At 32.5% G+C, this 14,809-nt stretch overlaps 4 protein-coding genes across 7 annotated transcripts; 2 read left to right on the top strand and 2 right to left on the bottom strand.

Annotated features, from left to right (window-relative positions):
• The first annotated feature begins 3,273 nt into the window (after window positions 1-3,273).
• LOC105259190 (anaphase-promoting complex subunit 10) lies at window positions 3,274-4,460 on the top strand. Of its 2 annotated transcripts, none has more exons than XM_011270965.3 (3): window positions 3,274-3,686; window positions 3,802-4,054; window positions 4,136-4,460. In XM_011270965.3, exons 1-3 carry the CDS (start codon window positions 3,656-3,658, stop codon window positions 4,425-4,427), a joined length of 576 nt encoding a protein of 191 aa, XP_011269267.1. In that variant the 5' UTR covers window positions 3,274-3,655; the 3' UTR covers window positions 4,428-4,460. The 2 variants fall into 2 exon arrangements, with proteins under 2 accessions (XP_011269267.1, XP_011269278.1); XM_011270976.3 differs by having other exon boundaries at window positions 3,275-3,680.
• Window positions 4,461-4,746: 286 nt separating this feature from the next.
• On the top strand, window positions 4,747-12,619 carry LOC105259183. Its single transcript, XM_011270956.3, has 16 exons — window positions 4,747-4,946; window positions 5,027-5,167; window positions 6,931-7,085; window positions 7,167-8,120; window positions 8,244-8,655; window positions 8,748-9,196; window positions 9,268-9,407; window positions 9,477-9,724; window positions 9,786-10,034; window positions 10,111-10,293; window positions 10,361-10,521; window positions 10,619-10,868; window positions 10,956-11,199; window positions 11,271-11,641; window positions 11,705-12,010; window positions 12,095-12,619. Exons 1-16 carry the CDS (start codon window positions 4,811-4,813, stop codon window positions 12,451-12,453), a joined length of 4,758 nt encoding a protein of 1,585 aa, XP_011269258.1. The 5' UTR covers window positions 4,747-4,810; the 3' UTR covers window positions 12,454-12,619.
• Window positions 5,276-6,586, bottom strand: LOC105259174 (RWD domain-containing protein 2A). Its single transcript, XM_011270942.3, has 3 exons — window positions 6,184-6,586; window positions 5,597-6,052; window positions 5,276-5,524 (listed from the first exon to the last, which is right to left on the bottom strand). Exons 1-3 carry the CDS (start codon window positions 6,376-6,378, stop codon window positions 5,291-5,293), a joined length of 885 nt encoding a protein of 294 aa, XP_011269244.1. The 5' UTR covers window positions 6,379-6,586; the 3' UTR covers window positions 5,276-5,290.
• On the bottom strand, window positions 12,603-14,797 carry LOC105259197 (testis-specific serine/threonine-protein kinase 1). Of its 3 annotated transcripts, none has more exons than XM_025410104.1 (5): window positions 14,287-14,796; window positions 13,910-14,213; window positions 13,166-13,764; window positions 12,822-12,905; window positions 12,603-12,746 (listed from the first exon to the last, which is right to left on the bottom strand). In XM_025410104.1, the coding sequence occupies exons 1-5, from the start codon at window positions 14,380-14,382 to the stop codon at window positions 12,711-12,713; spliced, it is 1,119 nt and encodes a 372-aa protein (XP_025265889.1). In that variant the 5' UTR covers window positions 14,383-14,796; the 3' UTR covers window positions 12,603-12,710. The 3 variants fall into 3 exon arrangements, 2 of the variants coding, with proteins under 2 accessions (XP_025265889.1, XP_011269309.1); XM_011271007.3 differs by having other exon boundaries at window positions 13,187-13,764; window positions 14,287-14,795; XR_003122990.1 differs by having other exon boundaries at window positions 12,716-12,746; window positions 12,822-13,764; window positions 14,287-14,797.
• Window positions 14,798-14,809: the final 12 nt, after the last annotated feature.

Below are 14,809 nucleotides of genomic sequence, written 5' to 3'. Positions count from 1 at the left end.
AAAGTGTCATGATATTAGTGTTACGATGGATAATGATGAAAGAATACCAAATTTGGAAGATCGTCTTAGAGAGGTTGTATTGTATACGTATCATTTGTTTTCAAGAAAATTATTGTGCGATTTCTTTCTCGATTGCATTCTCGCTCTACGCGGCATGGGATTGGGATTTAATTAATCAACATCGCTGAATATATACTATGCGCATTAATCGATTTCTAGAAGCTCTAGGCCCGAATATATTGATAAAATAAGAAGAAAAATTAACTATAAGGATAATTATAGAAACAATTTATGGCATAAATTCCATTTAGAAAGAATCAGCATAACAAAAGTACTAGTATGCAAAATTTTTAATCTGAAATGTAAAGTAAGATTTATCTTCTTTATTTAATTCTTCTTTATTTCGAATGATTGTTTAATCTTAAAATATTTAATACACATGTACTTTTATCTTTAAATTTTTTACATTAATCATAAAATATTATTATCAACATTTACATTAATCACAAAATATTCAACATATACTACATAGCTTCTTATTCTGGAAAACATGAAGAAAAACATTATAAAATTTTCTTATTCATTATATGTGTATATTTATATTTTATTATAAATTACCTCAGGATATTATTGATGTAAAACCGACATTTCATATGCAAGGGCCTAATACTAAATCAAAATTAGTAGCATGGTATCCCAGCGTCATGGAGCAGCGGTATCGCCGAGTTCTTATTTCTCAAAACAAAACGACGATCATTGTATTCGCGAAATTTATTCTATTTTATTATAAACCAGTTGCGCTAATTTCGAGGCTGCCGGCAGCCCGTCATTTCAACCACAAATTTTTCTCATTCGACAAGTCGATCGCTCGCAAGATGATGCGCAAGATATTTCGTTTATTAAGTCTTAATCTAATTTCGATGATACCAGCAGAGTCGTGTTTGTTTCTTTATTCTCTTTTTTTCTATCGCTTTAACGTCGCGAAAAGGATGACACTTCCATCTTTACTCGACTCTTTTCTTTTTTTGAGCTCAATTGTAAAGTGGTCCCTGCCCCTTGCCATTCTCCCTCTCACATTCGTTTTTAACTCACATTTTTAATTCATATTGAAGAAAACAAAAGTAGTAAAAGAATAATACGTTCAAATCTTATCGTCTCGAGACTCAAGTAAATGATAAATATAATGATCATTGTTCGCTTCGTTGAGCCATGTTTCTGGGAGTTGAATTAATAGAAGATAAGCTCCCCGCAAAGGGCGTTTTTCTCTGTCTTGTACTGCCTCGAGTCATCTGGTGTACAGCAGGCTGTATTATAATAAATTATTGTGGTTTCTTGTAATATTAACATTCCTAAATCCTATAGCGTGTACAGTGATTCTAATTGCATTCGGGATTAGAGGGGACTGAGAGGAGCCGAATAGTAAAAGAAGATTTACAAAAAAAAGAAAGAAAAAGATAGGATCTCACTTGTTTCTTCGTTATCATCAATGATTAAAACGAGATGAATATATATATATATATATATATATATATATATATATATATATATATATTGTTTATCTCGTATATTTATATAAATTTTAGAAGCTTTATTATGATCGGACTTGCACCTCGACATTTGGCTCACAGTAATTTTTGAAATTACTGTCTCTTCTTTCGAATCGTTAAATCTCTCTCCCCCACCTCCCGTACTCTTCCTTTCCCCAGAAAACATTGTCTCACATTATCGACGTAAAAAAAATTATTCTAACAATTTATCAGGATGAGCAGAACGAATGAAAAGGAACCTGTTTTCTAGAGGGAGTTAGAAAACACGAATAACAAACGATTGTAAAATATCAAATTGTAATATTTTAATACTGATTTGCAGATATGCATAATTTTAACATATAGCTGGTTATGGAAAAAAAGAGCGAATTGTAACTGATACTGATATTGTGTGAGACACGGTATCTGTTTGATGGACAGACAATTGAATAAAAAAAAACAGAGAAAAAAGAAAAAAAGAAACGGAATATATTCGAAAGAATCATGACATGAATTTCCTGTGTTATACTACTAGGGGAATTATGATAGTTACACACTGAGAAGAAATGTTTGTTTTGTATATCTCTTAGGGATAAATAAACTTTTCAAAAAATATATCTCAAGATAGAGATTTTTCTTTTTGGTATCAAACCCATTTTATTGAATTTAAAATTATATAAATATTTCTACAGCTATTTTTTGTCATTCATTAAATTAAATTTAAATTAGCCTAATATACGCATTGTGTAGAAATTTACAATCTATATTTTATTTACACACACATACACATCTTTTTGATTTGTATATGTAAAGTACAAATTTTTAAATTTAAATTTTATACTTGTTTTAACTTCTTGACATAATATATATCTGTGTATAAGTGAGATTTAGAATATGTTATATTATATGTTATGTTATATTCAGTATAATAATAGTCTTTTTTTAAATTGTTAACAGAATTTGAATGAATACGTAATAATATCCCACACAGCACAGAATATTGCAGCAATATTATTAATATTGTTGTAACGTTGCAGTAACATTGCTACAATTTTTTGTGCTGTATGGGACTAAATAGAGAAAGAATAGAAAGAGCATAATAAAAAAATAACACTGATTAAATTCTCGCTATGAAGAAATTAATTTCTGATTAATAGAGAAATTTAAAGATGAAATTTATAGCTTTACTTTTATTAGTTTAAATTATATGATATTAATAATATAGTATAATAAGTGATTATATAACTATAACTTCATGTAATATTATACATATAATTCATTAGACAATTCCTATCTACAATTTTATGATGGAATATTTTGAAGGTAAAGTCTAATTTAATAAATATAAGCAAAATTATATGTAGGATATAATGTCTAATAGACATTTTATCATATAAATATAATCTTATCCTGCAACAGTTTTAATGTGAAAAAAATTTATATTTATATTTAATACATTTAATTTTATTTTAATTGTTTATATTTTCATCTTAAATCAACTATAACTTGCAATATTGCAACGCAAGCATAGAATAAAATAAACTCTATAACATACTGAAGAAGAAGAGAATTTATTGTATATCATTTTAAGGTATTGATCCAATTCAGTAATTCCTAAATTATGACATTTTTCAATCATATATGAAGAGAGTTACTAGACAGTAAAGTACAATGCACGCCATATTGTTGGCATATACACATTAATAACATGGCGAAACCAATCAAATTTATTTTCGCTTGACTAAGTGTATAGTTATAAGTAAGATGTAATTATTCCTTACTCTCTTATAAGCGAGTTAACTGTTTTCAGCATTTAAAATATATGTAAATGTAAAATTTTGAAAAAGAACTTTGAAGCAGCGTAAATGAAATTGAAATATCGTTCGAGAGTATCGAAATTTCAAACGAATCGAGAATCGAGAAAGGGCACAATTGGTTTTTAAAATATGCGAGAAACATGTCAAACATTTATGCATGTGTATCAAAGAGACTAGAAATTAACATAAAATTATATTGTTATCTTAATGTGATTTGCTGTTATTTTTCACGTATGTTGTAATAGCTACGACAGAGAATTAAGAATAAGAAGTTGAGGTTGGAACTGCTGATTTGAAAAATCTAACCTAACTATGAGTAATAAGACTAATAACGCAGGTAAATGTAATGTATCTTTCGTTTTGCACATATTGTTATTGATCAAATTAAGTTTCTAGAAAAAATTTGAGAAATACATTTCGAGTAATGATATACCTTATGTGTATGAAAAACTTTTCAGGTGAGATAGACCCTGTACAGGAACAGCTGACTGGTAGAGTACGGGAAGTTGGAAATTATGCGATCTGGAGTTTGTCGAGTTGCAAACCGGGATTCGGCGTGGATCAGCTTCGGGATGATATCACGGAAACCTATTGGCAATCAGATGGACAGTTACCTCATTTAGTAAATATACAATTTAAAAGAAAAACAACCATTCGTGACATATGCATCTACACAGATTACAAACTGGATGAAAGTTATACTCCCAACAGGTATATTTCTCATTATTTGTAGATTATAAATTATAAACACATTAGCTGTTATTAATAGAAATAATAACTGTCAATTTCTAGGATAAGTATCAGAGCAGGGACCAATTTCAATGATCTACAAGAGGTGGAAGTGATGGATTTAAACGAACCAAGTGGTTGGATAGTAATTCCAATTAAAAACATAAACGATCGTCCCATTAGGACATTCATGATTCAAATAGCAGTCATTAGCAATCATCAGAATGGCAGAGATACTCATATGAGACAAATCAAGATTCATAGTCCTGCACAGGATATTCTTGGCCCACCAGCGCCGTATATTCCAGGACAGTTTCTCACCAATGAGTTTTTACGCTATGCCACTATTAGATAAGATTTATAAATGAAAAAGAATAAAATTTTATTATTTATTTGTCAAAATTGAGTTCAGAAGATTATAAACTAATTCATTTTCAATCACTTATAGGCTGTTATTTATTTCATTCTATTGTATCCATTTGTCAAGAGTAAATCATCTTTATCAAAACATAATATTATAAATGAGAGAAATTCTGAGACTTGATATTGTGTTTGTATTCATATTAGTATTTATGTGTACACATACATGTTATAGATTGGAATTTGAAAGTGTATAAGTTATGTGCAAAAAAAACTGTAAACACAACATACTGTTGAATAGTAAGTCCACTCAGAGCTAACCCACTGTTGTCATCAGTCGTGATCAGTAGGTTGAGAGCTACGCTGTGCTGTTCAAATATGTTACAAAAGTTTCTTCCAATTATCACATTAATATGTATGACAAAGTGCGAGCATTCTTTTCAAAGTTATTCGACGGAAAATTTGTATGCGATACTTGATCAAACGACAGAATACTTTCAAAATCTTTCTAATGGTAAAATATTAATATTCACAATGTCTTCTTTCATATGTAAAAATTTCTGTTTTCATTTATGAAACATTTGGCATTTTTAGCATACGAAGTATTAAATACTGACAGTTCAAATGATATTAATAATACAATTAATAAATATATGGAAAATGTGACCAAAACAATCTTTCAAAGCCACAAGCGACAAAAAAGGAGTCTTCCGAATGATTTACAATCCAATAAAGGTAAAGAATTTTAACTCTATTTGTGAAATTCTATTATATTCTATTATATTCTATTATATTAATTGAAAGAAATTGTACAAAATGCATATTTAATATTAATATTCTTACTTTTATGTAATTATATCAATCTGATAATTTACTAAATTTCCCTTCGATACCAAAAAGTTCCTTGAATGCATGCTGGCAGTTGTGGTCTGTTAAATATTTGAGAAGTTGGCCCATATCATTGTGACGCTCAGTGGTAGGAAAGGAGACCTCTTGAAAATCTGCAAACCTACACATGCTATCCACATCATTGCAATCTTCCTCTTTTTCCAAAAATTTTATTAATATCCTGTGCCAGTTCATAGTTTTAATCTGTAGATTATAAGTATATAAATTATTCCCGTATAAATAATTAAGATATAGAAAAATCATCGTTAATATTACTTTTTGCCAGCAATAATCGCAATCTTCCAAATTTCCCTCCATGCAAATGATTCCTGGTTTGCCGGCTAAGCAAAATCCAGTGATTGAATTCTCCTTTGCCAAGTTTGCTACATCTCGTCGTTTGAATTTGCTGTATATGTGATGACTGTAAATCCAATATCTAGAGAAAGTCACCGCAGTCTGTGTCTCAGTCTCATTCTCTTTCTCACTCGTGTCATTACATTTAATTGCTTGATTACATGCAGAAGCCTCGAAGTAAGTTTCTGCATTGTCCTGCAACCATGATATCAATGTATAGATGCAGGGTTCCCCTACTTCCTGGGCTTTGAGGATACTAGAGAGCTCCTTATTCAATAGACACTGTTGTATTCTGTCCAAACGAGAACTTCTTGCATACACATCAGGCTGTTCTCGTGGATAGTTGGTTGGCAAGTTGACCAGCAATTCGATATTTTCCTACAATATGATGCAAACATGTTAATAACATTTATATATTGATAGTAAGGAAAGACAGTAAAGAACAAAAATCGAATTAGAACGTTACATTAAGTAGTTAAATGCATATTGTTACATGAATATTGCATTACACCGTTCAATGGGATCGCGATAGAGTATTCCAACCATCGAGGTGGTTCTCGATTAGGGTGTTCGATGTATTCGTTTATATCAGCCAAAACCCCATAATCTGCTACGACGAGTTCGTTCGGGTAGACGGATTGCAAAGCTTGCAGCTCGTTCACCTGTGCCGACAAATTTTCCGTCATCTCCCCTGGAGTAGACATGTTTTGAACGTTGACTCATACGATAGAATAATAAATCCTTCTGTCTCGCTGTCGGATTTTTAATTTGACGACATTTAGCTCGGTTGAACTGAAATGATAAATACTGATCGTTCGAACTCTTTCTTTTATGTGTATGAAAGTGCTTTCAACGATTACGTTAAGGTTATCAAAAGATCAGTTGATACGTCAGCTGATACTCGCGATTAGAATGGGTTATTCCTTTTAAATAGCAATCATGAATTAAAGTATATATTATATACGAATGAAAATGATTTTTTAATACTTTTAATATTAAGAGCTTATATTAGAATATTTGTTTTAATTTTATAATTTCTCTTATTTTTATTTCTTATTTTTATATCCGATATTTTGATATAATAATAATATAATTTAAATTAAAACGATTAAATAAAAAAATATGTAAGAAATTAAATTAAAAAATTATTATCTCAATTTTTTAATTTAATTTTTTAATTTATTATATTATAAACAAAATATGAATTTTACAAATGCGTTGAGTTATAATCCGAAACTGTTTGATTTTATTTATAGATGTAAATATACTAGAAGGTTTCGAAGAGACTTCGTCTTTAAATCTATCAGATTTGCAGGACGTAGCTTTCTTTTCTATGCAAGATGAACATCAGCAAACGTTTTGGCTTGCAGCAGCCGTCCATTCCTCAAATATATCGCTTTATCAATTCGTTGTACGTTACAATATCTTAATTAAATGTTTAAAGGATAAAAACAAAGTTCTCTATTTCTTACAATTATAATTATTTTTTTAGGATAATAAAGCACAACTTGTGGGAACGCATCCACTATCCGATGGAAGACGTATAATCGTAACCAGTTATAGCGCCGGTACGTTTATAGTCGTGCAAAAGGGTACCGATGGAATCATCATTTTACGTGTCGGCAAGAATAAGAACGCTAATTACGAATTACAATTCAAACAAGAGTTCGAGATTCCCGAAGTGATGCACGCGGATATGTGGCTCGGAATGAATCAATTATACTTGGGAATCGCATCAAAGACGAAAATATTCGTATACGTATGGCTCGGAGAGCACTTTGATAAAACTGATACCTTACATTTCGGAGCAAGAAAATTATTGCCCTTCCAGAGCAAGAGCTTCATGCACATTGCGATTGTAGGATCTCTCACCAAGATATTTCGCTTTTCCATGCGTTCCAATAAATTCGTAGAGATGCAGAGATTGCATTACGCTAGAGATGTTAGCTCATTCTACTTCAAAGAAGATCACTTTGAGGAGCGTTTCCTAGTTTTAGCCGGTAACGATTCTACAATTTTGTATAAAGAAATGTATGGTCGCTTCGTCCCGTTTCAAAGAATCGCTTCGGCGACGTATATTCATTCCCTGGCGATGGGAAACACTGTCGTTCTTCTCTTCGCGGAGGAAGATGCTGTGAGAATTTATCAGTATAATGGATGGAGATTTCTCAAGACGCACATAAATCTGTCCAACACTCGTCAAATTCGTCGAATTCGTTCGTATAATAATCAAGATATACTGATGGCGCAAAATCAAGATGGGGAATGGAAATTTCTGCGACCTATTTGGACCGCGAAGAAGACATGGAAGTCCTTACAGAATGAAATAGCTGCTTGGTGTTTGGAGATCCAGCGAAAGTTGTCTCAAAGAACCTTGGAAAAAATTCCAGAGTCTAGAAATCTCGTCATCCCGAACGCAAATATCGGTCAACTTCGTGTTCAAAACGTAAGAGATGTTCGTGGGATGTATCGCCTCTCAATTTTTTAATACTATTTTGATTAGAAAGTATTTTTATTCTTTGTCTTGAACCGATTATAAAAAAAAATTTAATCCAAATATTGCTTACAGTTAAATGATTATAATGCGGAGACGTTGATTCGCTTAACGCGACAATATAATAATACAATCGCCAAATTAAACGCGGTAAACAATCTCTTGGCGCAAGAAATTGAAAATACTAAGGAATCTAAACGCACAGTTTTATATGGCAAAAAGGTCACAGTCAAGTGCAAGACATCTTGTTACATTCATCATATTATTACGGACAACAAAGTTAAACCTTCTAAATACGTAAATACGAAAGCTGCCAATCAGACTCTAAAACTTGACAAACTAAAAGTAAAAACGATAAATGATTGGAAATGTCCTGTTCCTAATTTTAATATAGATGATATATCTGTGAAAGAATCTATCAACGGGATACTGATGCGGGACCTACAAGAAAAAACATTAAAAATTTCTGGAGATCAGGAAGTTTCAAGTAATTTATCATACAACGCAATTTTTATTATTTAAAATACTTTTAATATTAATATATCTTTATACTATATCTTATTTTTCGATGAATTTTAGGTACACATATTTTTATCAACTTGCACACGATAAATGCTTCGATCCCGTTGGACATCGCGACAAATAGCACCCGACAAATAGTGCAAATGAGAGAAGCAAGAGTGAAAGAGCTATATCTAACCGAGGATGAATTTTTCTTGCCGTTGAATAGTTCCATGACTGTAATGAACGGCGCAATAACCGCCACAAAAGTGAGAGTCACGGGTCTTGTTGAATTAAAAGGCGGGATAACAGGCAAAGGAATTGAAAAATTGGCGCCCATAAAATATATTTCCACACCCTTGATCCTTAACGGCGATTACTTTTTGCAAGACGTGATCTTTAGCAATCTTATCAAAGCCAAAGATATCGTTCGTATTCGCGGACCGTCGTTAAAAGAGATCTCGGAAAACCGCATACCGCTAGATTCTAATGTGCCTGTGCACTTAACATTATCCAGCGATAAGACAGTAATTATTTACAATTATTTTAAAATTTATATATACGATGTATAAATTTATCTTGCACTTTATCTTTACAGCAATGGAACAACGTGATTTTGTGGGACTACACGAATTGGGTGACGAAGAATTCTATTGAGACTGTTATTTCTGGTGCAAAATTTACGAACAATAGTGTCGTTTTGACAAAGGATACTTATGCAAAGCTTCCGATTCCAAAGTATGTCTTCCTCTCTTTGTTATAAAATATATATATATATATATAATTCTAAAAATATATTCCTTTCAGACTGACGATTCCTTTATGTGCTACGGAAGTCGTCACTCCGGAAATTAGAACTTCTTCGATGATAGTGGATGATTTGGTTGTAAAAAATTTAAATGTTTCGCACGTAATTGGAGCTGATAATTTAAACACGACCATTTTTAGTCCAGTGTCAGCTTTGCGCAGCATTGATTTTTCAAAGAAGCTATTTACAGGTCGCGTTTTCGTTAAGAATATTTCAGCATCGGAAATTAAGGGAATAAATTTAAGAGGTAAGACCAGCCAAATTGGCAGATTTTCGTAATATTAAATTTATATTATTACGTTATGTAGACTTGAATATTCAAATGAACGATTGGATGGATATAAATCATCTTAAAGGACCGATAAATATTACAAAGTTTGTTGTTAACAATCTTGAAACGCCAGTCTATCTCAATCTCGCTTTGCCTACAAGAGTAAAAAACGTAATTGTAAAAGCGGATAGCGACATTGGAAAGATCAATAACATTAATATACAGTCTTTTACGGAGAATGTACTAAAAGTGACAGACATAATATCCTTGGAACACGTGACATTCAGTAAGTCACGTCTCTCGTATGTTTCTTTAATTCCAAATGATGAAGAATCTAATTCACTTATCTTTTTTCCTCACAGCTAACGGTTTTACATCAAGTCACATATATGCTTCCCATTCGACGTTAAATCTCTCCCATTTAGATGCACATCTCAATCTTCATTCAAAACAGATTTCTACAACATTGAAAACAAATGGGATAAATGTACCTCAGACTTTCGGTTATATCGCGAGCGATGTACCATCGACATTTGTTGTACAAGGTACATTGGAATCCTGTATTTTACAAAGTGCAAAAAGATTTTAAATATGATATACATTTATTTTCAGGATCAGTCAAATTTTCAACAGAGCCAATTATACAAAATATACGAGATGTAAATCTCAAACAATTATCTGAAGATATATGGATGGCAAATGAAGATACCGTTCTCTCTGGTAGCAATATGAACTTCAAAAATATAACTTTAAAAGCAGATGTTAGGATATACGTAAGGAAAAGAAAAAATTACCAAGAAAAAAGATATTGCCTAAGGAAAATTAATTATTTTATTTATTTAACAATTTAATTATTTTTTTTTATTTCAGAATCCTACAAATTCATTGAATGTAAAAATGTGGTCAGACTTGTCCAGCAAATTATTGAGTAAAACAAAAGAACAGCATATTACCGTAGTTTCCTCATTTAAAAATGTTGAAGTACCCGCTATCATTGCGGCGAATAATGCAACTCTTGAATCTTCGGACATTAACTTGAAAGATATGCTAACTAATTCATTAATGAGAAATGCGGCACAAACCGTGGATGCTGTGTGGTATTTTGAAGAATTGAATATAAGTAAGATAAAATTGAATTAAAACGAAGTGATATTATTTTTAATAAAAACTAAAATATATATATATAATTTTTTTGGCCAACATATAGACAATTTCAATTGGGATGGTAAACTCAATGGAATTAATTTGAACACGGATGTTGTTAGACATGACGCAAAACAGAACATTGTCACCGGAAAGAAGACGATTTCAAGTTTGGCAACTAAAGATCTCTGGTTGTTAAATATAGATTTTTCGAACTTGGTTAATAATGCTCTAACTCAAAACTGTCAGAAAATAATTACAATTAAAGGTCGAAAAACATTTAACAACATCATCTTGAATAATTTGAGGTAATTGATATTTTTGATCAAGTAATATTGTTATTAAATAGTCGTGAAGAATTTAATCTTCTCTTTATTAGCGTTAAAGGTACGATTATGGGTCGCAAGATCGAAGAAGCATTATTAAAATCCAGAAATCAAACGTTATTCGGAATCAAGAAGATACAAGGCCAGCTTAACGCACCTTCTCTCGTTATTGACGGTATCGTGAATGATGTAAATCTGACAGAGCTATCAAACAATCAAATGAAAAAACATAAAACAATGCAGACGATAGACAGCACATTCGATTTTAAGAATGATCTTGAAGTTTTCGGAAATGTTACAATTAGCGGGCTCTACGAAAGGATAAATTTAACGAACATTAGTAATCAAAATGAAATAGATGCAGTCTTGGACAGAACGACAAAAGTTGTGGAAATGGTAGAGAATATAACAACTGCATTGCAAAGTGAGTTATAATTTTAATAATGTAAATACCGTTTAAATACTCTTTAATAATTTATTTTTACAGATCGTGCAATTTATGTAAATAAATTTGAAGTGGTAGACGAGGATGTATTAGAAATGACTTCTAGCATTTTTACTGCCGAGAATTCGATAGATCTAAATAGTACTTGTCTTTGCGAGCCGGAAAATATTTCTTCGCTTTGCAACGATACGAAATTATTTGATATTCTTACCAATACAAATTCCAGCACGTTTATAACAAAGAAATTAGTACCGTTGAATAACGGTGTATTTGCAATAATAGTGTCATCGGATTTGATCTGGATTTATTCATATATTATTGCAGAAGAACAATTTTATCGGGAAGCAGGTGAGCCTATAATAAAAGAATACAGTTATGTATTAGAGACTGTGTGTGAAGCAGATTATAAAATTATAAAACATTATTCGACAGAATTATACGTGCCTGGTATACTTGAAGCATCTGTGGAACCGATCGACAATTCAATATGGATTATTTTGCGATTGCCTCAACAAACCTTGATATTGCGTTATCAAGTATGGAAGGAGCTTGAACGATACATTTTGCCAGGTTCGAGTTCATTTGTAATCAGCAAAACACCGAATAATCAACATCTGTTAATACGATTTGATGGTATATGGAATCTCGAAGGAATCTCTCAGCCTGAACATATTTTTAAAATGCCTCTGGATGGAAAAATAAAAACTTTTGCTCTCGGTGCTGATTATTATGTTAAAGCGACAACGGCAAATAATACGACTGTTTTAAAAGCGCGATTCATGGGTAATTAAAATGTACACTTTCTTAGTAATTCTTGTAAATGAGCTTAATTGTGCGATGTCAATAAACACATATATTTTTGCTTTTGCAAATCGAAAACGAGAAAAATATAAAAAGAAAATTTATAGATATATGCGTTAATTATATCTATGATAAGTGTTTGGAGAAAAATTTGTTGAATTGCAATGTATTAAATTATGTAGTTATTTTATTTTTATAAGTGTTAAATAAATATGTGTAAAAAGATGAGTTATAGGAATTAGAATCTTTAAGCTCCGGTTGTTATAATCGTCGAAACTGCCGCCTAAGGAAGAGAGAAAAATAAATTGTGCCATTTAATTTGATCATATATGATATGCAATTAATTTTAATAGCATACTTTTGCGGCGTCTTTAAGAATCGTTACTTCCTCTGCCGCATGCGATCTGGGATTATGGATCCTCCTTTTCTCCTCGAGTCGTTTCTGAAAATCGGTCACTCGTAATCTCGCGTGACATTACTCGCTATCTATATATTCTTCTTAATTAAATAGATTTGATTTGCTAAACATAATCGAATCTATACGTTTGATGTCAATTGCATTGCCAAGTTCAATTAATCTTGCAATTGAATATGCGATAAAAAGTGCGTGTACGCCAGGTAGATGACCAGCAGCGTCCTACGCATTGTCAGCGCGATGTATGATGGAAGCGATATTAAGAGGTATTTGGACTTATCAAGTACGTTTGAAAATAATGATCGTACGAGACTCTCTGTTCGTGCCGGCTCCCTCTTTACAAACTTCTCTTCGTGTCTCTTTCGCTCCTCGATCGCGTAATTCAGCGCAGTCTGTTCCGCGGGCGTGAGCACCAGGAGACGCGGATCCATGGCGATCCACTCACTCTGCACGATCTGATCCAGACGCCAGCGTTTAGATACATCTGGTTCGAGCATATTGTTCACGAGTTTCTTTACGGAATCGGTTATTCTGTCCTTAACTTTACTGCGGAATTTCCATTTGCGCGCTATCTGCAACTCGTACAGACGCTTTATATTATCCTCGTCAAACGGCATGGCCTTGTTTAACAATATGTAAAGAATCACGCCCAACGACCATATATCGGATATCTTGGGGTTGTATGGATAGGCGCGTAGGACCTCCGGTGCCACGTACGACAGCGAACCGCAATACGTGTCACTCAGAACGCGCTTACCGCGACTGTCGATCATGTAACGCGCGAAGCCGAAATCTGCCAGTTTTACATTGTAGTTGGCTGTCAGGAGAATGTTCTCGCATTTGATATCGCGATGCGCTATCTCCATCTCATGTAAATACTGAAGGCCTAGAAAACATGAATTTGCGTGGTAAAAATCACAATATCAATATTATAAAATATGATAATGATGTTTCAAAAACTTATAAATCAGAAATTAATATGCTAATATATTCGTAATCGGCAAATTAACGCCGTGATTTTTTCACGATACCTAAAGCGAGCTGCCGGAACCAGATGCGGGCTTGATTCTCAGACACCGCACCATTCTTCAGTACAAAGTCGAGAAGATCACCATTTTCGGCGAAACGCATGAATATGAAGTACTTGGTATGTCTTTGAAAGATACTATGCACGTGCACGACGTGCGGGTGATTCAGCTTGACCAGAATATCCAATTCACGCGGTAGAAATTTTCGAACGACGTCCTTCGATGCGATCGCAGTATCGACAATCTTACAGGCCAGGATGCTATTTCGATCCGATTCATGTTCTGGCTTATATTCGGCCAAGTACACCTACAATGAAGAGATGTTGTTTTTAGAAACATTTGGATGAAAAAAAAATTAATTTTCTAATTACGATACTAACTTTTGCGTAACAACCTTCGCCGAGTTTTCTTAACAGCTTATAACCTCGGGCTAACAATGTGGCTTCCTCGGACGGTGTCTGGCTCAGATGTGACATGAGATTCGCAAGACGATAGACAGCATTCTATCCTTCGAGACCATAATTCGCAACTTCCCTCTCACTTTGCTTAATGTTTAATTATGACATCGCGAACGCGAATAATAATATTCAGAATGCAGAATTTCTGTTTGTACATTATAATTTATAACACATGTATTATGTAGTATAACAAAGTACGAAAATATTTGTATTACTGTTTTTTTATTGATGACGATAACGAATCTTATACTAGAATTTTGAAGAATTTGTTGATTCATTTAACCATTTTGACAGTAAGTAAAGTGACACGCGTGCCGACGAAAAGCACGGCTGTGTGTATCTATTGAAGTAACAAATATAGAAAACAACAAAACATCGAATAAGAAAAGTAAGAAATTTAAAGAAGAAAGATCATGCAGTCGTATACAAAAATATAAAACATTGA

Source organism: Camponotus floridanus, unplaced genomic scaffold (genome assembly GCF_003227725.1).
Source record: "Camponotus floridanus strain SB8 unplaced genomic scaffold, Cflo_v7.5 scaffold102, whole genome shotgun sequence".
Lineage (NCBI taxonomy): Eukaryota > Metazoa > Arthropoda > Insecta > Hymenoptera > Formicidae > Camponotus > Camponotus floridanus.
The sequence above is the reverse complement of the archived record's forward strand: the minus strand, read 5'-3'. Positions and strand labels throughout refer to the sequence as shown.